This window comes from Heliconius melpomene, chromosome 4, assembly GCF_056956725.1.
Source record: "Heliconius melpomene rosina isolate 202511_hmr_F chromosome 4, ASM5695672v1, whole genome shotgun sequence".
NCBI lineage: Eukaryota > Metazoa > Arthropoda > Insecta > Lepidoptera > Nymphalidae > Heliconius > Heliconius melpomene.
The window spans coordinates 4,323,667-4,350,438 of record NC_140392.1 but is presented as its reverse complement, the minus strand read 5'-3'; the positions used below and the strand labels follow the sequence as shown (position 1 = coordinate 4,350,438).

The 26,772-nt window shown below is 31.9% G+C and overlaps 2 protein-coding genes and 1 non-coding gene across 3 annotated transcripts; 1 reads left to right on the top strand and 2 right to left on the bottom strand.

Annotated features, from left to right (window-relative positions):
• Window positions 1–1,487: 1,487 nt before the first annotated feature.
• On the bottom strand, window positions 1,488–21,843 carry LOC146539498 (uncharacterized). Its single transcript, XM_085208273.1, has 3 exons — window positions 21,394–21,843; window positions 18,026–18,047; window positions 1,488–4,209 (listed from the first exon to the last, which is right to left on the bottom strand). The coding sequence occupies exons 1-3, from the start codon at window positions 21,553–21,555 to the stop codon at window positions 4,070–4,072; spliced, it is 324 nt and encodes a 107-aa protein (XP_085064399.1). The 5' UTR covers window positions 21,556–21,843; the 3' UTR covers window positions 1,488–4,069.
• A 2,609-nt stretch (window positions 21,844–24,452) lies between these two features.
• Window positions 24,453–24,523, top strand: TRNAG-CCC (transfer RNA glycine (anticodon CCC)). The gene has a single exon. It is a non-coding gene; the product is annotated as a tRNA-Gly (tRNA).
• Window positions 24,524–25,183: 660 nt separating this feature from the next.
• Window positions 25,184–26,449, bottom strand: LOC146539496 (uncharacterized). The gene is made up of 2 exons (XM_085184891.1): window positions 25,835–26,449; window positions 25,184–25,357 (listed from the first exon to the last, which is right to left on the bottom strand). The coding sequence occupies exons 1-2, from the start codon at window positions 26,141–26,143 to the stop codon at window positions 25,217–25,219; spliced, it is 450 nt and encodes a 149-aa protein (XP_085041017.1). The 5' UTR covers window positions 26,144–26,449; the 3' UTR covers window positions 25,184–25,216.
• Window positions 26,450–26,772: the final 323 nt, after the last annotated feature.

Genomic DNA, 26,772 nt, shown 5'->3' with positions numbered 1-26,772 from the left:
TGTTAAATAGTTATAAGGATATTAGTAGAAAATGTTTAACACGCTTAATAACTTCAACTTCAGTCTTAAAATAAAATATAGGTACTAGGTAGCCTAGATCCTGCGAACGCCTAATAACTATATAAAAAAAGTTTTATTCAAATCCATTAAAAAAAATTGAATACAAAATCAAAGATTCATGTTCCATTTCTATTTTTCATTTTAACCGACTTCTGTAAGAAAAGGAGGTTATCAATTCGACTGTATTTTTCGTAAACATATTTAACGTACAGACACATTTTTATACCGTTTTACTTAGCAGGTATATTATAAATTAGGCGCACCTAAGAAAGCCTTCTAATTCACTTACCTGACCTGTTTCCATCCTATCGACGTGACCTGGATTAAACATTATTTCACCATAACATTTGCTGGGGCGTTAACATTTTGATGAGACGTAGAATTTTTATTTTCTTTAATGGTATTTATATTAAACTTACACATTAATGTATATAAAAATTTGTCGATATATCATATTAAACTAATATACTAATATTAAAAAGCCGTAGAGTAGGTATAGAAATTGTATGAGCGAGCTTGGGGTGCAGTGTCTTAACATTAACGGAAGGTGCTAGATGGTAGGTATACAATACTTAAATGGAATATCACATAACTATGGCCCCATGCTGATATCTAAATGATGGCTATAAAGTTTTAGCACGCCGTAAATTCCAATCATTAATCGCATAAATTTAGGTTAATTAGAAATCCAACGACAAGGAAATGTTATTCTGTAATGTATAATTGCTTACCAATACATTTTCTCAACGTTTCTTGTTAAAGTACTTGATGTACCTACATGTAATTAATTTATTCTAAATAGATGATAATTATGATGAGGTCAGAGCTCGTGGCGCAGAGAAACAAGCATGTGATACTCGAGGAAATAAAATATTTAGATGATTTTTCCATTCTTTTGCTTTGGTTCCGCCACTCAACACACATTATCTCCAGAATTCGACGGAAAGTAGGGAACGAAGTATCTTAACACTACGCTCCCATTGCTATATGCGTGAAGCTGAAAAAAAATATATGATGTAATCTTGGAAGTTGGAAGTACTTTGCTAAATAATTTGTTCTCTGTAATTCCTTTTGTTCTTATTTTAAAAATACACCAAAGTCCATATATCTATCTGTGGTAATTATTTGAAACAATGGGTCGTTAAGATGAATACGTTCTTTTGTTATGAGCTCTATCGATACAGTCTCAAATGTGAAATGGTATGTCATTCTTCGCTTATCAATATCAAGATATTGATGTTTTCTTCATTCTGAGAAATATATAAGTGCTTTGTTTTGAGCGAAACTTCAAAGATTTTGGTGTTGTCTTAATTCTGAGGAATATTTATTTTAAGAATTTTTTTTTTGTGTCACATCTAACTGAAATGAGCAATAAATTTTTCAATTGAAATTGCGTTTTCCTCAATATAGAAATAAACAAAACAAACTTTTTTTATTCACAAAATTCTTTTTAATATTTATAGAAGAAGTTGCGAATCGGATCACATAGGAAGTGTTAGAGGCAGGATATCACATTGAACATTTATTAAAAACTTATAATTACCACATGATCTATTCACACATTTATACGTGCCTTATTAATATTAATCAAATATATTTATATATGATAAATACAAAAATATATTTTAAAAGATTACCATTTGAAGTCTTAGTTTAAAATCCAAGATAGAATTGCAAAAACGTAGAGGTTAATATTTCACCTGTCTTGTTATATACTAATCTAAAAAAAAACATTCAACATAAACAAGTCATTGAATAAAGTCTCAATGAATTCTGTCGTAACCATATATATTTTGAATATTACTTACATAGAATAGAAACTCTTAGACGTCTTCGTCTAAGACGTTTTTTCGCGTATTCAAAATGGCGTATTGTATTTTTTATTTTCAGATTACATACAAAAATATGAGTATGTAGTAAAAAATGGCGCATAAATATGTGAATAGATACTTTATTTTTATTACATACATAGATTGCATTGAGCAATAAAATATATACCTACTATATTCGACACTGAAAAATATTTTTATTCTACATTGATACAATTTCAGTTTAAGACACGTATAATTTTAAAAGCTCCATCATAATTTAAAATACATATCGTTATTATTGTATTTTAACTAACACAAGTCTTAAAAATAGGAAGATCTCTACAAACTATTTACATAAATGGCTAGTTGAGATGAAAATATATTATACAAATATTTGTTATCTGTTGAAATGCGTATAAAGAATACGACGTCTTCTAATATATTTAAAAAATACAACAGAAAAAGATGGCGGTACATTTTTGTAGCAATATAAATAAATATCGTCAAAATATAATCTGCTTAAAGCGTAATACAATTTCGTTTGTGCATTCGTAAGCGATATTAGAAAATTATAAAACTAAAAAAACTTTTAGTATCTAAAGTTTAAATATTACATTATAAATATTAAAATAGAATGTTAAAACAATAATTACAATAAGTTTTGTAAAAACATGTAAAATATGGTCAATATATTCTTTGTATATATGTTTTATAGAATAAAGTTGTATATGATAGGAAAATTTCAAAAGCTTTGATACAGATCTATTATTGATTAAATTACTTTTAAAGTGATTCTAATGTTCTAATGATATTACAGTTCGTTTCGTATAATAATAAGCGCTTAAGAGTCCACAAAATATTTTTGGTCTTATTTTGGTTTGTTACTTTTAAGAAGATTACCGCTTAAAAGGTAAAGTCGAATTTAACTTATTCAAATAAAAAAGGAATTGTCTTGTTACATTTATTTCATAATCTTTTTAATGCTTATTTTAAATTTATCATTTTAATATTTATTTATAATTCTATTGTGACATCTAAAACTACAATTTTAGAATATACAGCAACGGCTACGGGTCTTACATCTAAATTTTAACATCTACATATTGCCAAATGTTTAACAGTTAATTCTATAAGCGTTTTCACATCGATCACTTGACATCAATGATAGGTTACACCGAGGGAGACGCAAGGAAGACATAAAGGTAGATACGTCTCATACTTCGCCAGTTCAATAGACTTGCCTTGATGGATTAAATGTCTTTATAAATATAAAAAAATACTCAAAAATACTGACTTACAACGATTGATTATGGAATGGAATATCTCAAATTATTAATTTCTCTGGTATAATTAGACGGTTGGTATGGCTATCTGGTATAATTGGTGCAGATCCTGAAATCTCGTTAAAGAAGAATCGAGTAATTTACCTCTCTTTCTAGCACTCTTGTGCTGTGGAAAATTTAAAACATTATAACAAAAATTACAATTTTACAAGAATAATTATAATATATAATTTCAGGCTTTTTGTTATAAATTACCTTTGAGCGAAGTACAAAACTAATCTAGATGAGATTGAAATCGACTACAATATAACGAAAATTGGACGCATTAAATATAACATAATACATTAATCATAGCTTTGGTAATGGTAAAGGTATATTTGTGCATTTTCCTACAATATGGCACTTAAATAAGTTAAAATATATATTTCAAACTTCTCCAATGAAGTTGAATAGAGAATAATAATTTATTTGAAGCAAAAGTTTTGTAATTGCTGTGATATAAGTTGGCTTATGGATTTAGTTCTCTCTTAGTAGCGATATGAGTGGCTTACTTTTCTAATACCCAATAACGATAATTATTTGATATCTATATACTAGGGTCGGATGTAAATGTTTTTTTTTAAATTTGGTTTCTGATTTAACATTGTATCCAAACATAAAGTTGAGCCAAAAATATCTTGGAGCGGTCCAGTCCATACTTAATGTATCTGATGATCATTAAAATGCTGGCACGAGTCGACTGCGCAAAATTTATAGTCTGGTACAAAATCTAAAACTATGCATTTGCATTTGCAACATGCATGCAAAAAAAAAAAACAGAAATGGTGAATGGCTTCTAAAAAAAACAAAACTAGCTTCCATAGCTATGCTTTCACCTCATGCCAGTATCGATTTATCGAATATTTCCAAGTAATTTTAGCGTTTTGTGAACGGATTGTTGGCATTGCGAGCGGTGGTGCGGGCCGCCGCTGCCGCCGTCTGCGTACAGTTGCATAGGGCGTCGAACATGCGTAGAACGAAGCCCCGCGCCCTTCCAATCCGCCTCTTTATGTTACCTGGAACAGAATATTCATTTTAGATATAATAACTATGGAAATATAACTATTTTGTTAAGTTAAATTAATAATTTCGATCTTATGCACCAGTTTTTTCAACATACAGCCAATGTAATATAAAAACAGCTTCACGCTGTATCCCGCACATAGCAGGGTAGGCAAAGGTGCCTAGTGAAACCTAGTGTTAAGACACTCTGTTATCCACTTTCGAGTAAATTTTACCAATAAATAAGATATACAGAAACAAAGTAGGTAAATATCGTCACATCAACAATTTAGTAAGGTACGATAATCAGTTATCAGAGGACTTATTACCTCTACAACGTTTGAGATTGATGGCTATAAGCTGGAATCTAAAGGTCATAAAATATTGAAAGCGTAGATTAAACTGTATGTATGACATATAATAGATTCTCCGTTTATAAATAAAGCTGGACTCTTCAAATGGTTTCTGTAAAATTATTTTATGAACACTCAATATCTACTGTTTGTCATGGGCGTAGGAGTGCCGGTCTGTCCGTGCCTACCCCTGAATACCCCTAGTTTGGTACCCACACTAGAATTTTTGCCACCAAAAAACTTTTCACAAAAAAATCAGCTTGAAACGAACGAAAATATCTCTAGACTATTGCCCAAATTCAAATTCAAAATATTCTTTTTTCAAATAAACTTATTATAAGCACTTTTGAATCGTCGAATGAACATTTGAACAAAAAGCTATCACCGGTTCGGAAGGCAGTTCTGCAGAAGAGCCGGCAAGAAACTCAACAGTTGCTCTTTTCTATTAATTAAATTAGATAATTTAACACCTAGCAAAATGATGTTTCTTTTATAACTAAAAGGTTTTTTAAGCATAAAATATCATTAAAGATTTAAAAAATGCTAAAAGTCTCTTGATTTATACCTATATGTAACTGGTAAACGATAATAAAATAACATCTATAAACATATTAATATTAGCAAAAACATTTGTAAATATATAAAAATAAAATATTAACCCATCTATCTGTGTAATCTCACTGAAAAGCTTCAGCCGTAGTATAAATATTCGCTACAAAGAACTTGTAAAAAAAAGCTCACAAAACCCAACGAAACGTGCAATCATAAGGCTTTCTAACAAATGCGAAGGTTGACGGTGGTGCCTCTATATTTTCCTTCGATAAAGGTAATGCGAGGTTGCCGTGTCTCCCTGGATCTTCATCATTATTCGCCGTCGCCGTGGCGGTGGCGGTGGCCCCTTTCATCACTCGCCTTATTTCATGAGAGCTAGGGATGTGTAGTTCTTATGTTTATATATATTTTTTTATATATTTTTAGGGAGTAAGATCGAAAGAGATTCAGAGAACCGTAAAGAAGTTTTTTTAACATCCCTGTATCCCGTACATAGCAGGATAGGCAGAAGGAACCTATGTACCTAGTGTTAAAATACTCCGTTCCCATTATTATACTTTCGTGTCCCACGTTCCGCCGAATTCTGGAGGCATTGCGTGTTAAGTGGCGGAACTTAACGCCGCGGTTTGCTTCCTTCCCAGAGCGAGAAAATCATAATATCAAATATTTCCTCTACAGTTTACAGTTACACTTGCACCTCAAATATACAACCTACTCAATAAAAAACATAAAATATGTAATAGATAAATGAAGTTGATTCATAATATTGAAAACTAAATACGCCTACGATGTGAACTTTAACGCCAGCAAACTATTTATTATTAATAAAAATAAATTGATATTTTTTCAACCTTTATTTTAATATGTTAGACAACAATTCTCTTTGTATATATTTTTTAATATAAATAAATATAATTTACCGTGTTACTATAAAGTATAAATAAATTAGCAACCCTAGTTAAAGCGACTATATTACAGAGGGGGTGAATTATTGATCCTCAACGCCAGACAAGAGCCCAGACCTGTGATCGACCGACTGTGCAAAAGGTACAGTTTATGTGAGTGGGATCTTTTACACATTTTTTACTATGATTCGTTTATATCGGGCATATGTAAAAAAACAATTTTGTTTTTCTTTCGCTGATTAATTAATGTGTTTTTGAAGCGCGTCCAAACAAACGAGCAAATCTGACCTAAAAGTCGTTTTTTTATATTTTTGATATGTCATTTAAAAATAAAAAGTATAAAACTTAAATTATAATTTTAAAATGAAAACTACTCTCTCTAGTCTACAATACAAATAATCCTATTATCTAACAAAGGAAGTAGCCGACTGACAACAGTTGTTGAGGATTTTAATTGCGTTCAGAGAAAGTTTCCTCTGTTGGCAAAGATTAAATTATTTCATAGAGTTTCATTAACAAACAAGTAGTGTTTCGAAATAGAAGAGAATTGGTTAATGAAATTACCTACATTATCCTATATCTTATAAAACAAAGTCGGTTTTTGTGTCTGTCTGAACTTTCTAACTCTTCTTCTTCTAAACCACCCAACGGATTTGGATGCGGTTTTCACCATTAGGTCGAGTATTTCTCAGGGAAGGTTTATATATAGTTTATTATTTGTACATTCTTATGTAAATTAACATAAATACGATAAATGTGTATAAAGTCTTACCCGTTGAGACACTTTCGCGCATGCGCTGCTTTAATGGTAAGTACTACATGAAAAAAATGTACTGGAGTATTGTTCCTCTTAATAAGATCTACAAAAAAGTCAGCGATGGCATATTCGTATCTTTTAAGAATAACGCGTAGTGATCATATTTCTGTCTAAAAATAGTAATTTCAATATATTTTTTATTGTGAGGGATATTTTTCCATAATGGTATTAATCCTTATCCTTTAAAATACTTTATTAAATTTCTACGTTAAACGAAGATAAAATTTGTTTTTTAAACAATTTCGAAATTGCGAATAGTTTTAGAGAAAAACGCATTTAATTATTGACATATCACGCCGTTCACACATCAACTGTATCGAGTCAAGTTTCACTTATCCCTTACTCTCAGCATATAAATAAGTATATTAGTTACGTTGGCCATTTAATGTAGATCAAAACTGTCTTTTCTGTTTTTCATTTTAATAAGTACTTTAGAAGTTGTTACAATATCAAAAAATCCTTGCTGCGAAACGCGCCTCGCGACGTTATGCTTATACAAGCGAGTCCGCCGCGCCCGCCTGCCTTACACGCATCGGTGGTTCAGTGGTAGAATGCTCGCCTGCCACGCGGGCAGCCCGGGTTCAAATCCCGGCCGATGCATTCTATTTAATTTCGTCACAGGCAGCCACGTAGTGCTTGCTTTTCATCAGAGACAGAATACCCTCTTCAGCATTAACCACAAGCTCGAAAAAAAAAACCCGCCTGCCTTTATAGCAACGAAGATTTAGATGCGTTTGCACGTATTGGATAATTCGAGTTGAATGTATTATTTGATGTCATTTAACTATCTAAAAATAGTAATTTAAATATATTTTAATAAGTACTTGAAAAGATTAGTAGCACAGATTTAAAATTACGGTACCTACTAAAAAATCCTTGCTGTGTAAAACAATTGGAAAATCCTTATTGAAACTACGAAAATGCGGGTTGCATTAGGGTTTAATTAATTTTCACATTATCTGAAGTGCTTTGCAAACATACATTATATGAATAATCCAGTAGTAAAAGCGGGCGAAGCCGCAATAGGGTCGCTAGTAACGTTATAAGATGAAATTCGAGATTCTCTCTGTCAGAATAACAAATAATTAAGAATAATATATTTGTCTACTGTATTATATGTGCATACATATGTAGGTATATGAAGGAAGCCAGTTGTGGTACAGGGGCACAGGCCTGACTGACTGACTGACTGACTGTAAAAGCAACAGTTTGTGGGTTCGATTCCCACTCGGGGAAATGAGATATGTAATATTTTTAGTTCTTCGCTCTGGTGTAGAGACAAACAGACGCGTTGACTTCCTCCACTCATCACGCAGTGCCTCCAGAATTTGGTGGTAAATGGGGAACGGAGTGTCTTAAAAGTAGGTTTCCTCTGCCTACCTCGCTACATGAGGGAGGGCACCAAGATGCATTAGTGTGTCCCACACTGACCCCTACCCTTATCCCCTAAAGCTTTAATTAAATATCTACAATATATATTGCTTATGACATAACTTTAGTCTAGAAATATTTAGCAAAAGAAATAAATATTATTATGACAATCCACAAATAATTTCCAAAGTACGTGCACATAGCAGTGTGAACGTGACAAAATGGGACTAAAGTAATGAACTCTACATCCAACTTCATACAAATACGACTGTAATGAAAACGTGAAAATTATTGTTGTGTCCTAAGCATTCTTGTATTGAAAAGTAGTAAAAGCAATTTTACAAGTAATTTTTAATGATAATGTTATTAATACTCTTATAAAGGAATATCATAAACGTAAAACAAAAATTAAAGGAAATTGTCCTATCCCCACAATACAATACCTATTTGAAATAGATTATATTATTTTCTAAACGGTTTATATAAAATAATATCCAGTACTTTGTTTAGAAAGGAAAACTTTTAATGCTTATAAACATAATATTATCAGACATGTCTTTATACTTTTATAACGACACTAGCGGACCCGGACGCGGCTACGCCTGCTTGAAATATAAGAATTTAATTTCTATAGAAATATAATTTCAATCTAGATGAAAAGCTAAAAGTGACTATTATATTTATTTTCATAAGGATGAATATCAAAATGACGCGGTAACGAACGCGGTCGCGTAGCGACGACGGTTGTTATTAACGTGGGAGAATAAATTGCATGTCAAATTAGAATGTACTTTAAAATATATTAGTATATATGTGTAATGTAATGTTATATAGCCTATAGCACTTCTGAAGAATGCAGCTTTCATACAAAACAAAAACAATGAAAATCGGACCAGTAGATAGTTATGTTGCCTCATGGTGTGAGAAAGGTACCGGTAAACGCCTAATCAGCGTTCGGCGTATGTAACGCGAATCCCCTCATGCCATGAGAAACAAACGTAGTGTTTTAGTTTTAATTATTATATATTTTATTCTTTAGTCGATTAGAGCATGCACTTCTGCTCGGTCGATTCACTAGTTAAGTTAATTTTAAGTTAGTTATAAGAACATAAAACATTGTTCTTATTTTAATTAAAGTAAATTTAAATATAACTCTCTTAGTTATTTTTAAAAGCCCACTCGCGCTCCCGTAAACATGTCTGGCGCAGCCGGTAGGATAGTTTCCATATAAAATACAGCCTTCATCTATAAATTCGCGTCAAAATCCGCGATAAGGGCTTGAAGGTCTGTAAGGAACTATCCCGAACCAAATTAATTTGACAGTACGTGAGGAGCCTGGAGCTGATGATGCAGATCCCGAGGTGGTGAGTGGAATTTTTCACCTTCCTTGTATCCCGTTATAAATAAAATGAATTTCTTTTATTATAACATGGTCTGATTTTCTTAATATTTCGAATCAAACTCTTTGAAATATTATAGTTAAGTAGTAATTTTAGTCTTAATATTTCGAATCAAACTCTTTGAAATATTATAGTTAAGTAGTAATTTTAGTCTTAATATTTCGAATCAAACTCTTTGAAATATTATAGTTAAGTAGTAATTTTAGTCTTAATATTTCGAATCAAACTCTTTGAAATATTATAGTTAAGTAGTAATTTTAGTTTTAATATTTCGAATCAAACTCTTTGAAATATTATAGTTATGTAGTAAGTTTAATTTTTATTTCAAATCAAAATCTTTGAAATATAATTATTACACATTTTTTTAAGAATTTACTATTTAATTAAGAATCATTTTTAATTTTACTTATATTTTAAGATTTTATAAAAAAAAAAATTAAAAAAAAAAATGGAGCATATAACTTTAATTCCCAATGAAATTTTAAAATTAATCCCACTTTTTGGTGGCGACAAACGCCAATTAAATTTGTTTTTAAGGAAATTTGAATACGTGTTTGATAAATTTCAAGGCAGTGATGCACAATATATGTACATCATGCATTCTATTAATAGCCGCTTAGTGGACAGGGCCGCAGCGCTTATCAGCGAGCGTGAGAATATTATTTCATGGTCGGAATTTAAGGATTTATTCATTCAACATTTCGGAAACCCGCGCAATGAGGAGTATATATAAGCGCGATAGAATTAGAAATTTTTTAAAAAAAAGAGAGTTAAAATTAATTATATAACAATGAAGTGAATTTTTTTGGCTAATTTCTTTCAATTTATACAAATTTAAAAAGATACGGGGGAACTTTTAATTTCTTAACATCTTTTCTGTTGCTTAAATAACTTAAAAAAAAAAGAAAGTCTAATTGAAAGAAAAGTAACATTGGTTTCCAAAATGATGGATTATAATATTAATAGTACCGAAATTTTATAAAACAATTCAATTATGATATAACCGCGAAAGAGAATAATTTTATTTATTCCACATATATATATAGTACATTCATTAATAATTTTCGTTCAATACATATAAAATTAAATGAAATTGAGACTTCTTGAGCTTTTGGTAAAATTTCTGTACTACATCAATCGATACTAAATTCGACAGAATTGTTATACATATTATTAGGTATAGAAAAATTTCATAGTTTAATATATCCTGTAATAGAAAGTAACTTGGTCAAAATAGAGCAAATTTTATTATTAAGCATATGTAAAAGGAAATCAGATTATATTCATAATGGAAGTATCTCTCACAGATAATAATACATATAATTATTATAAAATTTATTCATTACTTATTTTTAATAAATTAAGAAATTCAACTTCTATTGTTATCCCTGAACATCCCTTCCTTATGGTGAAAGGTTCTAAATACTTGTCGCGTACGGCGCCGTCTCAGCAACTTCCCGGCGGTAACCAGTACTTATGCACTGAACATGAGTTAGTGCCATATGCTACTACAACGTGTACGCAACAATTAATGCCAAGAAAACTTATCATACTGTATAAGTCATGGTATACAAATTGAAGAAGTTAAAGCGCAACGCCTATCACCCGCTCGTTGGATAATGGATGATGTACAGCATGAAATGGTAATACCTACAATGTAAAGAAGATATTCCAAATTATCTGTTAACAATTGACCCTAACTGTGAAATGCTACTTGGTGACCTTCATCTAATATATTTTCGGCATGTAATGAAAGGCTATGAATACAAGGTCACGCCAATTATTATTAAGTTACCCGAGATTAATCAAAACTATTCTTTAAATTCTTCCCCAATTGACATTAAAGGAATAAATCTGGATGACGTGAAATATCTATCCGCAGCTTTGAAGACAAAAAGTGTTAGTGAAAGTGAAAGTGAAACAGAGCCATTTATAAAAATCAATAGTGTCAGTGTCGAAACTCTAGTTTATATTTCCATCCATCCATCAGTCTTTCAATGTCCACTGTTGGACATAAGTCTCCCCTAATTGTAATTAGTTTTATATTAGTTTTAAATTTAATATTAATTATTATAAGTATAATTTTGACTTTTAATCGAAACCCTCAGAATCTAAAATCTTCCGAAGGTTTCGAACTTAAGGAGGGAGGAGTTATGTTGCCTCATGGTGTGAGAACGGTACCGGTAAACGCCTAATCAGCGTTCGGCGTATGTAACGCGAATCCCCTCATGCCATGAGAAACAAACGTAGTGTTTTAGTTTTAATTATTATATATTTTATTCTTTAGTCGATTAGAGCATGCACTTCTGCTCGGTCGATTCACTAGTTAAGTTAATTTTAAGTTAGTTATAAGAACATAAAACATTGTTCTTATTTTAATTAAAGTAAATTTAAATATAACTCTCTTAGTTATTTTTAAAAGCCCACTCGCGCTCCCGTAAACATGTCTAGATCCAGAGATCTTAGCGTTCAAACAAACAAACAAACAAACAAACAAACAAACTCTTCCGCTTTATTATATTAGTATAGATAGATTATACCCTCTTTACTCCCCAGTAAAGAGGGTGGCTAGAGTCTCTAAGAAGCAAGCACCTCGGGCCTCGAGCCTCGAGCACAGGTGTCGTCGACCGCAAGGCGGTCCCCTGCTGCTGGACGTTCACCGCACTCGGCTAGACCATTCGCATATCTGAGTAAGCCTGAGCGTCTTATCCCATCTCATGAATTTATTATCACATCCATTTATTGTGGGGAGACGTGGCGCACGTGCATAAGCGTGTGACGGTAAACGGCACAAGTTGTGGGTTCGATTTCCACTTGAAGGAAGGAAATATTCGCTATTTTCATTTCTTGGCTTTGGCGTCGAGGCAGAGCGCTTACGTTGAATTCCGGCCCTCTACGTAATGCCTCCAGATTTCAGCGAAAAGTGGGGAACGGAGTGTCTTAACAATAGGCTCCCTCTGTCTACCCTACTACAAGCGAGATATAGCATGAACCGAAAAAAAACTCTATTTCTTCAAGTAAAAATTTAAAGTAAAATAAAATCGCATTTCAACTCAGCCTTGAGAGGGATGGAGATCTCAGTACCTATTGGACAAGATAATTTCATTCGACCGAAGAAGCTTATCAAGGTTCTTGAACTAGATAAAGTTGCTGTAGATGGACCTGGATGGACCTGAGTGCTCCTTGAGCTTAATTTAGTTTCTACCGACGAGCGGTCGTAATTCTGAATAACCAAAAAGGTACACTTTTTCCTTTTTATTTTGCTGATATAGTAATATCTTAACATTATAATCTATAGAAGTTATAAAATGAACTAGTGAATTAATTGAAAAGTAAAATAGACAAGCCTATCCTGATATATGCGGGATGTAGCGTGTTTTTTTAACTTTCATGTTAAAAAGTCACAAGTCAATAGTCTAGAGACATAAACTTATTAATATGTTAATTGAGTCTAGATAAATTAGTTTGTCGTTAGTTTGTTAACAAATTAGCATATAGAGGATAATCCAATTCAGTCAATTATTCCATTTTGAAGTTATATGAGATTTGTTATTTTCCATAGAGGCAATATGAAAAATGCAAACAGGCATAATTTAGAAAAACTGTAGATTATTTTGTAATGCTTTAAATAGATGTTGTTTTAGGCAATAATAGCCTTATAATTAAATAAACGTAAACATAAAGTAATTATTGCTCTATTTTTCTAATCGATTCCTATAAGTTTTGTCAAATGAGCTTGAAGCGTGAAGCTGGTTTAAAGAAGCTTATATTTATTGAAATTATTCGAATTAATTATGACGCCTGTAAAACCTTGGGAGGAAAAGGCTTCCATTAGACAAATTAATTGTCATATCTTAAAAGCTTTTAAATTTTAATTACTGGTGCGATTACTGGTGCCATTAGCACCAGTAATCGGCATCTTAAGAAAGTAGCATATTTTAATTATATTTTAAAAAAATATTTACAAAGCTTAATACAAAAAATTACTTTCTAAAATAATTAAATAAATTTCAAAATCTTCAAATTGCTATACATTGGGAAAGAATAGAAAATAAATGAATGAATACAAACACACGATAAATGAATGAATAAAAACAAGTCAGATATAATATTTATAGAAATAAATAAGGATTTTAAAATAAGTTGCCTATAATAGTTTACGTACATTTTATAATATTTTCTTATTGAATAAATAAATAACTATTCATAAATTAATTTTAATCCACTAAACATAATAAATAATAAATTTATCAAGAATCAACATTTATGCTGTAATCTTTCGTTTACCCTTTTCCAGTCCAAATTATTTTATGGAACTTCCTTTTTGTACGACTCTCATTTCCTTTAGTCTCTTTGAAGGAAAAGAAACATTTTTTCATTATAATAAGATACCGTGTATCATTTGCTTCATTTATATGAAAACGTTACATTACCTATATTATTTCAAACGATCTCTAGTCTACTACGTGTACGTACCTACCTACTTATGTAGGGTGGGCAGAGAGAAACTATTGTTAAAATATTTCTTTCTCCACTCTCCGTTCAATTTTTAGTTTTACGTACTGGGATCTAAAGCCACACATTCTCGTACCAAAGCGCGGAGTCGAACCCATATTTATCGCTTTTACAACCTCTGTTAATTTCCTATACTATTATTAATTACAAAATATAAATCTACAACATTGTACAAATCAACTCTAATAATAACGTGTTATTTACATAACCTTTTCACATATTAATAACATAATGTTATCTATGTTTTATTGAGATATAACCTTGTCTTTTATTTGCGCTCCCGTCAAGAGCGTACCTAGAAGATTTTACGTGATAAGATTGTGGAAAATATTTGTTATATTTATTTGAAAGGAAGATGAAATTCACATGTTGGTACTAATATTAAACTTATTTGTATAACTTATTAGCTGAAGTTTGATATTTTTTTTGTATTGTTAAATAATACAAAAAAATAGAAGAGGCCTTCGCGGCGCAAGGGCACAAATGTGTGACTATAACGCGATGGTTGTGGGTTTGAACTCCACTTGGGGGAATGTATTAATATTCGCTCTGGCACTAAGCCAAAAAATCCCAAAAAAAAGCCGGCGGAAAATGGGAAACAGAATATCTTAACACTAAATTCCCTCTGCCTACAATTTGCGACATACACCGTGAAGCTGTTATATAACTTTATATTTAATTGTATAAATACATACAATACAAGGAAAATGAAATAAAAAGAAAATTGTATAAAGAAAATGATTACGTCTTTGTTCGTGACGGAAATTATATCGCTCGGTTTTGTATTATATTATTAGTATTGTTTTTTTTCACCATAAATAAAATAAAACGAAATATGAATATGACATGGGCGTTGAATGGGGGAACTAAACACCGGGCTTTTGGCTTAGTGTCAGCAAATAATAACTCGTTCCCACAAGTGGAGATCGAACCCACTACCAGCGCGTTAGAGTCACACACTTGAGCCACTATACCGAAAACGACAATAGTGCATGAATTTCAAGCACTATTGAATTTTTCGGTGCTACTCTCTATTTGATGAGTGTATTTTTTTTATCATATGAATATACTTTATCATTATCGAACGAAGAAGAAAAAAAGAGATTCATGGATGCCACTTCAAAGCATTGATTCTCTTATTAATTTCTTTGATGTATCGGTACTTTAGCTATCGCCTAACATCAAACGGCAATGTGAAAGCTGTTATAAAATTATCGCGTTAATATGCAATTTCCTAAAACTAGACTTAAAATGAAATAAAATATTTTTAGAGCCCAATATAATATGTGTTAGAGTTTTTCCTGCAAAGGCTACAAAATACGCATTGTATTTAATAGAACTATAAGTAGGTATTTGTGTGCTCAATAAATTTAACTATAGATACTATAAAAAATAGTAAAAGAATTATTTAAGTGTTAATTACCATTAACGTATTACAAAATTAAATCCATTAACGTATAAGCCCCATAAAATAAAATTATTAGGCCGGTTTCTAATTAATTAATAACAAGACTTTCTTTGAGTCCCGTACTCAAATTATTGTCAAATTATTTAATTATTATTGTCAAATTATTTAATCTGTAATATCGTTGACTTGATATCACGTAATATACATACTTCGTACGATTAACCAAGCCAAAGAGAATGTTCTATGTTCATAAAGAAGGATTATACGGTATTATAGAGGATTATATGATATTATAGTACCAGTCAGCAAGACCACAGTCTAAATACGTAATTGATATACTCTGTTAGATATTTCTTTTTTGTATAAAAATTATGTATTTTGGTAGAAATATATCTATTATAGATTTAACTGGATTGACTACGACTATCTACTTCAGTAGGTACCTATCCATTTCACCCACATGTTCAGCAATTTGCACTGGTTCAGAACATATTTGGGGATTGGTGATTGTAATCAATGAAAAAAAACTAATTCTTTAAAAAAATTGAAAAATACAGCCCGGTGATTTTCTTTCTCAATATAGCTCAATAGTAGACATTTTTATAGAATTAATTATATTAATTAATATCATTATATTTTATGATGAATCTATAATTAAATATATACTTAAAGTAATGAATCTAAAATGACATCGACAAATTTATGAAATGAAAATGAAGATGAGAGTAATAAATATAAAAGCTATCTCGAAGAGCGTTGTGAAGCATCTAAAGTCTAGACGGAAAAGTACAATTCCGCTCACATATACATACAACTGATATATGATAAACCCCATATAATTATTAGAAAACTAATATAAACTACATTTTACTAAGATTTTATAATTATAGAAATAATATAACTTCATATCTAAACATTGTATTTACTAGGTAGTAAGGCACGTGTAATCCGTTCGTGCGTACGGAAAGCTCTTTAAATAGAATTTTATCTATTATTAGAGATTTATTATAATATATTTTTATAATAATATATATTTGTATAGAAAATTAAATTCTAGTAAGCGTTTTTACGTTGAACGGAGTATTCAATGAAATAAGGGTAACGCCCACATTTTCAATATAAATATTTTCTGATAGTAGGTAGGTATACGCCTATACTACGCCCGTTTTATGAAGTTAATTTGAAATATTATTACAGTACAATTGTAATTATATTAACAAAGTTGATTAAGAATAGAAAATTATAAAAAAAAAGAAACACGCATATATTTTTGACCCAGCAACCTATTATATTAGATCAACCATTAGCACCGTTGTGGCGTAGTGGCACAAGCGTGTGGTTGTAAACTCGACGGTCGTGGATTCGATATCCTCCGTCCCTCAAAATACAATGTCTCGAAAGTTCGACGGAAAGTGGAGAACGGAATGTGTTTACACTAGGTTCCCTCTACTTACCCTGCCATATGCAGGAAAATGCGTAAAGCTAAAAACACCATTTGGAACCACTTTAAAATCAATAATATTTTAAACTCTATGTACCTATTCAAACGGTACTTAATTTGGTTTATGTATTAAAATAGCTTAGAGTTAGAGTTATTAACATTAAACTAGAGCCACGTCTATTACAAATGTGCATATATAATTTTTTTTCACCTTCACGCTGAGGCAGACACTCCGCTCTCTTTCTCTCTCTTTCCCCCGACATCAGAGCCAAGAAATTAAAACATTAAATATTTCATTTCCTCAATAGAAAATCAAACCTGTAACGTTTTCAGTCATACTCTTGTGCCTCACGCCACGACTGAAATCATATCTTATTTAAGGATTTCCAACATAATTTTTATTTTTTACAATAAAGTAGTAGTAAGACCTAATAAAATATACTGAGTTAAAAGAAACAACAAATCACCTTTAGATCTCCACTATATGAGATCACAGAGGTCTACTGGGGCGTACGAACATCGCTAATGTGAGCTTAGTTTAGTTAAATTTTACTGCCTACAACGTTGTTCATTGGGAAATTACTCGCAATTCGTCTTCTGTATGAATAATTTCCGTTATTATTTTTGTATTACTTATTGTACTGCGAAAACATTTACTAAAAATACTTTTTTAATGTACAGAGAAGTTTTTTTTCTTATATATTCCTCTTATAATAGAAAGACCTAGTAATGGGGTTTATAGGCGCTTTATTCACCCTACGATTAAAAACACTATCTACACTTTACAATCAAAATAGGCTATATAATTGTGTGAATTAAACTTATTATGATCATCTTTTAAAGGAAAGTACCCCCCCCCCCCCAGTGGAAGATGACCATATATGGTTATACTAAGGACGATATTGTTTGTTATTAAAACTATAAATATATATATATTCTTGTATTTACAAAGAAATATACATAGAGAAATCTGTTAAATTTTAAAATAAATACTTATATTTAAAAAAATATTAAAGAAGCAAAGCTTTAGGCTTCGAATATAAAAACATATTGTTTTAAAATACTCACCGACGCCCGCGTCTTGGGATTCCTGCAACAAAGAATATGCAAATGAAAATCAGCTTCTACGGCGTCATCGTACTAAATAAACTCTCTCAATACGCAAAGCCGGCAATACATAATTACAGAAACAAGTGACGCTACTTGCTGTTTTTGTTAGTTTGTATATACATTTTTATGGAATATTTTTGTACAAAAATGTTTATTTTATAAGAGAATAATTGATTTTGTGTATATTTTTAATATTTAATTGGCTTCACGCTGTTCCCACCCGCTGTACACAGCATGGTAGGCAAAGGGAACCTAGTGTTGGGATACTCCGTTCCCAATTTCCGCCGAATTCTGGAGGTACTGTCAGTTGAGTTGAGGCATGCTTTGCCTCGACACTAGAGCGAAGAAATGATAATATAAATTTAAATAAATATTTCGAATGGAACCCTCAACCAGTCGTGTTTACTAACACACTTTGTGCCACTACGCCACGACTGGCAATACTTTGCATCTATTATCTTCTAGCTCTTACATTTAAAATAGAAATTGTAGTTTTTAAATTTAATCCTCATATCTAAGAAGTTTTGACGTCCAGAAGTATTGAATCAGTAAATTTAAATAGAAATTATGAATTGAGTTACCTAGATATTTAGTGATATATCAGGGTGTGTTTATAGAATCAAAGTATGCAAGCAATAAAATATCTGTCTTCTATTTAACACTAAATGAATGAAAATGAAACTAATGTAGTATATAGCATTATAGCATTTGTTTTTTCTTAACTCTATTGATTGACCTATTAAAAAGGTTTTTTTTTCTTCTTGTTAGTGAATGTCACATGCACGCTTATCAGTTATTTGATTATCATTATGCAGACTGTAACTAATATTATGTGAGTTTAATTGTACTTATTTTTTAATTGTAATAATTTATACACATTATAAAATACAAATATAATAAATGCCTACTTACATAGTCCCTCGTAGGATTTTTATTTAATCATGATTTATATTTTTAGTTTCTGCATTGCACATAATGAGAATAAGATAAACTGTATTTAAAATGTTTTCAATATATGTCGCCCATTTGATCCAATAAATTACAGTTTTTAAAACTTTCTTTCCGTCTACATTGACATATTTTTATTTTGCAAAAAAAAAGTCCAATTATAATAATTCCTCCAATTCTTAATTAATCCAATCCTCCAAGTCCAATTATTAATTTGTTACAACTAATGAACGATTATGAAAAAGAAATCTCTATAAAACTTATTACATAAAAGAAAAACAAACATCCACAATATTTGATCCCCAAATCTGACATAACAAGTTGTCGTCGACCGCAACAGGAAAGGGATCCAATAGATCCTCGAGAGATTTGGTGTAATTACATCTTGTCGAGGGTATTAAGGAAAGTCCGCTTCAGTGATTAATCAACTTATCGCTAAATACAAGTGCTTTTTTGGTATTTGCTGTAAAATATATATATAAATTAGCTTCACGTTGTATCACACAGTAGGTTACTACGTAGTGTTAAGACACTCCGTTCTCTACTTTCTGTCTAATTCTGGTGGAATTGCGTGTTGAGTGGCGGAACTCAGTGCCGCACTTTGTCTGGACACTAGAGCGAACAAATGAAAATATACATTTAAATAAATACTACTACTTTCCTCGAATGGGGATCGAATCCACAACCAGTCGCATACAGCACACTTGTGCACCACTACTGCTCTACACTACTATATAACTGCTGGTAATATTGTCCATCTTGGCGCAGTGGAACTAAGACAGTATTTTTGTGGGTTCGATATCCACCTTGATGAAATTTAGACGAAGACGACGAAGTACGATATTTTACGAAATGCTGTATGTTGGATGACTGAACCCAAAGTTACACAGTTACACCAAAACGAGAAATAGAAACCAAAAGGTTTTTAAATATAATTAAACCGGATCCACAGTCTTCTAATGTACTCATATATTACTTACAGTTATAACCCTAGGTTCCCAGGTTCCCTCTACCTACTCTGCTATATGCGGAAAAACGTTCATTAAAAAACACATTAAAGAAAGTAATAAATGGACCGTAATAACTATAATGTTCGCAACAATTTAAGCTCCTTGGCTTATGAGTATTTTATGAGTTTATAAGCTTTAGACTAAGCTTAGAAAGATCGATAAATTATCTAATTAAAATTTCTCTGGCATCGTACTCGATTGTTATATTCTAATAGAACGTAATAACAATGCTATATCAACACGTTTTGAGGCCGTCGTGATGCAGCGGTGTGATTGTAAGGCGATGGTTGTGGGTTCGATCTCGTTTAATTTAAGAATATTTTCATTTCTTCGCACTAGCGAGAAAATTAAACAAGACGAAAATCCGGCGTTAGGTTCCGCCACTCAACACGCAATGCCTCGAAAAATATGCCGGAAAGTGGGGAACGAAGTGTCTTAACACTAAGTTCCCTCTGCCTACCCTACTGTATGCGGGATAAATTTGTCTACAAAAGTACTCAACCGATTATCATGAAACTTTGTACACAAATTAGAGGTATTAAAAAATTACATAGAATACTTTAAATTCCAAAATATATATTTGAAAAAAGAAAAAACCTTTGGCAATAAGATACTATAAAAATAAGTTTAAGCTAGAGAAGCCGCGTTTGAGTCTCTAGTATTCATATAAAAGTTAATATTAAACGTTAAATTACTTCAATTACATCTTTAATTATTATTATTAACGCCCAAATTAACGTGCGAGGTTAAACAGTTCCCGCATTTACTACTTCGATAACTATAGAGTTGTAACGTCTATGTAACATGGCATAGTTACTTTATATAGGTCAATCAAAGCCCTAAAATATAAAGTGAAGCCTGAAATATCGATCAAACGTCTATCTGTCGCATATATGTATATATATATGTATAGAAAGACCATACCTTCATATTTGAAAAATAGCCTTATCAGATAAGCGTAAGCCAATTGGTCACTAATCTCGTAAATATCAAATTTTCCTGCTTAACTAAATATTGTTTATCGAGTGTGAAAATAAAAATAAAAATTATCATACGCTAGGTTTCTACTTGAAAGATGAAGTGCTGGGAAACAGTAGAAAATCTGTTCAGAAGAAATCATATTATTTATTAATAATTTAAAACAATAAAAAAAAACCTTTCAATTACCATAGTCGTAGAAAATTCAAAAAATGTGATAAGCATGCAAGGTGTTCCGATACTGTGTTGAAGATAATTTAAGATGACAGCAATTGCTATCGAAGAAGCTATTTTGCACTCTATAGCAGTTCTACTCCTATAATAACACTTACCGCCCTATCACATCCACATATTGTTTCCTTACCGGGATAAATATACATGAATACTTACAAATTTGCTTTTCTCTTTCTCTTTCAGTTTTAACTCAGCCTCTTTTTTTGCTTGCTGTATCAGCTCATCCACGAACTCTGAGGCCTGACGCAACTTTTCTGGATCACTCTTGAACTCCTCTATCCTTTCATTCAGAACAGCCGTCTCTGAGTCCTCTCTCATTTTGATAGATTTACTATGTAGTAAAAAAAGTCACACAGGTGGTTCTATTCACGAAGGCGATAAAACGCAGGCGTCACAAGAGTTTAAACGTTTTGTTTACACACCATCGGTTGAATTATGGCTTTTGGAATATATTTGGATCTGGCCAGAATTAGAGCCTTGGCGGGAATTCAAAGGAATCAGTCATAACTGATTTTCAGCCGCTCGAGTGGTTCCCGATACGTTTGTCAGCGACAGTGTTTCCGGAGGTACTAACTAACCGACTGGGCCGTTCTCGCTCATGCGCTGACGAGAGTTGCACGGACCGCGCGGTAATAGGTGGATATTATAGAGACTTCAGATTAACCCTAATCACTAGCCATAAACGTTGTAGGTAGAGTCCTGTGATCTACAGTCCAATAAGTGCTACGTTGAGAAAGATGTTTAAACGTTTTAGCATATAAACTAGAAAAACTTGCAACTTTACTATATATACAAGTTTACTCATTTTTAAATATAATAAAGATATTATAGTAATTAATGTATCAAAATATTACATTCCATAACTTTTATTTAAATCATTTCCATCATGGCGCAGTGGAACAGTGTCTGACTGTAATCTCGACGGTTGTGCGTTCGATTCTTATTCAGACTAATAAATTTTACACTATTCTCATTTCCACTTTTTTATCTTAATTTTTCAATGTCTTAAATCCTGGCCTAAAATATCTATTTAAGGCCCGAATACGTCTGGTATATTTTAAAGAGTTATTTAATGCTTATCAATGAAATATGAATCGCGACTTCTTGCATAGCGTACTTGCCTATGCAAATTATGTGAGCTGTGGAGTCTTTCTATTTATCAAAATAAAAAAATTAAAATTAAACACCTTTATGTACTACTAGCGGACGCGCGCAGCTTCGCTTGCGTAATTAGGGGTGAATTATAATAAACCACGAAACATGTGTTCAATGAAATATTTTTAAGAGTCTAAATTTCAAATTTTATAAAAATCGGTGGCGATTTAATGATTTTTCCATACAAACTTTCAACCCCTTATTTGCACCCTTAGGGGGTGAATTCTAGAAAACTATGAAACACATGTTCAATTAAATATTTTTAAGTCTAAATTTAAAATTTTATAATAATCGGTGGCGTTTTAAAGATTTTTCCATACAAACTTTCAACCCCTTATTTGCACCCTTAGGGGAAGAATTCTAGAAAACGACGAAACACGAGTTCAATTAAATATTTTTAAAAATCTAAATTTCAAATTTTATAAAAATTGGTGCCGATTTAAATTTTTTTCCATACAAACTTTCAACCCCTATTTCCCCCCTTTAGGGTTAAAGTATTTCAAAATCCCTTCTTAGTGGATGTCCAGATTACGAAAGTAAACTTTTGTCCAAATTCCACGTTTCTACGCACAGCGGTTACGGCTGTGCGTGCGTCTTACCTCAGTCAGTGAGGACAAGTCCTTTTATATATATAGATTATTAATTGGAAATCTTTTTATTAGTCTAAAATCTAAATTTTTAACAAATAGTTATCTCAAGGGAACATATCCCTCAAATAGTATTCCAATTTATGATGAAAACTTACTCAATAAATAATTCAAGTGTGTGTCTGAGTTTGTCTTACCCAATTTTCCTTGACACAACGACCACGTGAAGGAATATGAATAAAACATGCGAAGCATACAATACTATAAACAATTGTGTTACCAACTTATTGAATATAGCTATTTTTTTAGTTCCACGTTTAAACGCATATAATGTACCTAGAGGGAACCTAATAATAAGACACTCCGTTTCTCAATTACCCAAATTTTCAAGACTAGGACTAGAAGGATAGTTTGATGAGAGTTTGGTAAGGTTCTGATTATGAGATCCGGTGGAAGTCGTATTTTTTTTGTTAAAAATTGTATAAGTAATTGTAGGTCCACGGGAAGTAATTAGCGCTCGTGTCTTTTGATTTGCTTGTTTTTCTGTGCTTCAAGGGATAAATGCTCTTGACAGATGGACAACAAAGTGAGCCTATAAGAGTTTCGTATATTTTCTTTTGATGTTCAGAACCCTTAAAAACATACAAAATTGACTGTTATGATGGTACATTACTCATCGTTTTTTAAGAACATTTTTTGTCTCGTCTGATAATCCTATATCCTATATCCTATATATCTTATAAAACAAAGTCGCTTTTCGTGTCTGTCTGAACTTTCTAACTCTTCTTCTTCTAAACCACCCAACGGATTTTTATGCGGTTTTTACCATTAGGTCGAGTATTTCGCAGGGAAGGTTTATATATAGTTTATTATTTGTACATTCTTATGTAAATTAACATAAATACGATAAATGTGTCTAAAGTCCTACCCGTTGAGACACTTTCGCGCATGCGCTGCTTTAATGGTAAGTCGTACATCAAAACAATGTACTGGAGTATTGTTCCTCTTAATAAGATCTACAAAAAAGTCCGCGAGAGCATATTTTTATCTTTTAAGAATAACGTGTAGTGATCATATTTCTGTCTAAAAATAGTAATTTCAATATATTTTTTATTGTGAGGGATATTTTTCCATAATGGTATTAATCCTTATCCTTTAAAATACTTTATTAATTGTCTACGTTAAACGAAGATAAAATTTGCTTTTTACACTATTTCGAAATTGCGAGTAGTATTAGAGAAAAACGCATTTAATTGTTGACACATCACGCCGTTGACTCATCAGCTGTGCCGACTCAAGTTTTACTTATCCCTTACTCTCTCTCTCACTCTCTGGCCATTTAATGTAGATCAAAACTGTCTTTTACTGTTTTTTCATTTTAATAAGTACTTTAGAAGTTGTTACAATATCAAAACATCCTTGCTGCGAAACGCGCCCCGCGACGTTTTGCTTATACAAGCGCGTCATGAGCAGTCATCGGTGGTTCAGTGGTAGAATGCTCGCCTCCCACGCGGGCGGCCCGGGTTCGATTCCCAGCCAATGCATTCTATTTAATTTTCCTCACAGGCAGCCACGTAGTGCTTGCTTTTCATCAGGGACAGAATACCCTCTTCAGCATTAACCACAAGCTCGAAAAAAAAAACCCGCCCGCTATAGAGGCATAGCAACGAAGATTTAGATGCGTTTGCACGTATTGGATAATTGGAGTTGAATGTATTATTTCAGCGCGATATATTTGGTTTCATATTTTTTGTAGTAGTTATTAGTAGGTAGGCTTTTGTTTATAATTTCTTCCGTTTAAAAATAGTCATTTAACTATCTAAAAATAGTAATTTAAATATATTTTAATAAGTACTTGAAAAGATTAGTAGCACAGATTTAAAATTACGGTACCTACTAAAAAATCCTTGCTGTGTAAAACAATTGGAAAATACTTATTGAAACTACGAAAATGCGGGTTGCATTAGAGTTTAATTAATTTTCACATTATCTTAAGTGCTTTGCAAACATACATTATATGAATAATCCAGTAGTAAAAGCGGGCGAAGCCGCAAGGGGGTCGCTAGTTTGCTTAATAAACCTATTAAGCAAATTATTAGCTGGTTTACACTCTAGCCGACGATATACTCTTTGTTTTTAATATCAAAATTAATTCATAAATATATACATAAATCTTCTATGTACAAAATAAACATAACGTAACATAAAACATAATTGCTTTAATATTATAATTAACTTCATTTCTGTTCAGGCTTCGGACATAGGTCATCTTCTTGTTTGGGCACTATCGGCGGTGAAGGTTCCGTTACTTCTTCATAATAACAATGCCCATCCCACCACCAAGCTGGACCGGGGGTTGGAGCAAAATTGAAACAAATCTACGAACAAACAAAAACACAAACATATCTAATATGTATTAGATAAAAAGTTAATTAATTATCTGTAATGAAGTCCATAGACAAATAAAGTCAATCTATATATCGAAGTATTATTTTATTCGGTACATTTGAAAAAAATTATGAAGAAATGAATTACGCTTCTTATCTTCTGATATTGGTTACACAAGAGATATTACAAACAATTTTTCTTGAGAAAATAGCTATGTATTGACATGTAATTACAATAAAAATATTTATTTTATATTTTTACGTCTTCGCCCTGGTGTCGAGGCAAAGCGCAGCGTCGAGATCCGCCACTCATATGCAATGCTTCCAAAATTCGGCAGAAAGTGGGGAACGGAGTGTCTTAACACTGGGCTTCCTCTGCCTACTCTCCTGTGTGTGGGATGCAGCGTGAAATTGAAATAAAAGCAAATAAAAATAACTAATATCTACAGGGAAATTACAGAAACTTACAGCATTAGGCGGCATAGTTTCGCGGGGTGCACCCTGTTTTGTTTTATTTTTCATTAATGGCGGCCCTTCTGCCACTGGCGCTACTACTGGAGGGTGAACCGAATTGAAAGCATTTCTTTGAAAATAATATTTATTTGAATACGTTGTATCAGGACCTCGTGGAACGTCCGGTGGTGGTAAAGTACGAGAAGCCATCATAGGTGGAAAGCGACCGTGTAAAGTGTGCTTTCTTCCGAGGAGAAAATCTCTGAATTTTTGTAAGCCATAAGATACATCCCTAAATTTATTTTTTATTTTTGCTTTGGACATCTCTTTATTGTTATTATTTTGATATCAGAATTAATATAATTTAATGTTAATTTTAAATTTGACGTTAATATTAGTGACATTTACAAGTGACACACTAAACCAAAGCTAAACCTTTAAAATATTAAGGCTGACAAGGTACATATTTTTTTAAAAATGGAGCATAGCTATTAAGCTATTATTTAGAAATATTATAAAGAAATACTGTACAATAGTTTAAAATAAAGTGCATTTTGGTGGGTTGAGCTGAGTGAAGCTACGTTGCGCAAAATTTAGTGAAATTTACTGTTTTTCCCGCACGCGCTGGGTTAGGTTAGTCAACGTACAATCTGTGCGCGTGAATTTCGAAACGTTCCACAGCTTAACTCTATGGGACACATTTTGACTATTTACTAAAAAAAACAATTACAATTATCACCAAACTACTTTTCATTTCGTTGGGATCACCGTGTCGTCCTCAACGTTCCTGCAAAATTTCAGAGCTGTAGGTTTAACGATCTAGGAGAAGTAGCATTACAACGAAACACACTTTTGACCAGTAAGAACTTCGCAGCTCAATAGAACTACAATGTTTTCTGTGAAAATAAATCTGTAGATTTGGTATGTATATTATTTTCAAATTACAATTCTAG

Excerpts from the sequence above, each read along its gene's own strand:
- LOC146539498 (XM_085208273.1), bottom strand. The coding sequence starts at position 21,555 with ATGAGAGAGGACTCAGAGACGGCTGTTCTGAATGAAAGGATAGAGGAG. Across the intron at positions 18,048-21,393 it reads AGAAAGAGAAAAGCAAATTT|GAATCCCAAGACGCGGGCGT; the intron begins GTAAGTATTCAT and ends TCTTTGTTGCAG. Across the intron at positions 4,210-18,025 it reads ATCCCAAGACGCGGGCGTCG|GTAACATAAAGAGGCGGATT; the intron begins GTGAGTATTTTA and ends ATTCTGTTCCAG.
- LOC146539496 (XM_085184891.1), bottom strand. The coding sequence starts at position 26,143 with ATGTCCAAAGCAAAAATAAAAAATAAATTTAGGGATGTATCTTATGGC. Across the intron at positions 25,358-25,834 it reads AAACTATGCCGCCTAATGCT|ATTTGTTTCAATTTTGCTCC; the intron begins GTAAGTTTCTGT and ends GTTTGTTCGTAG.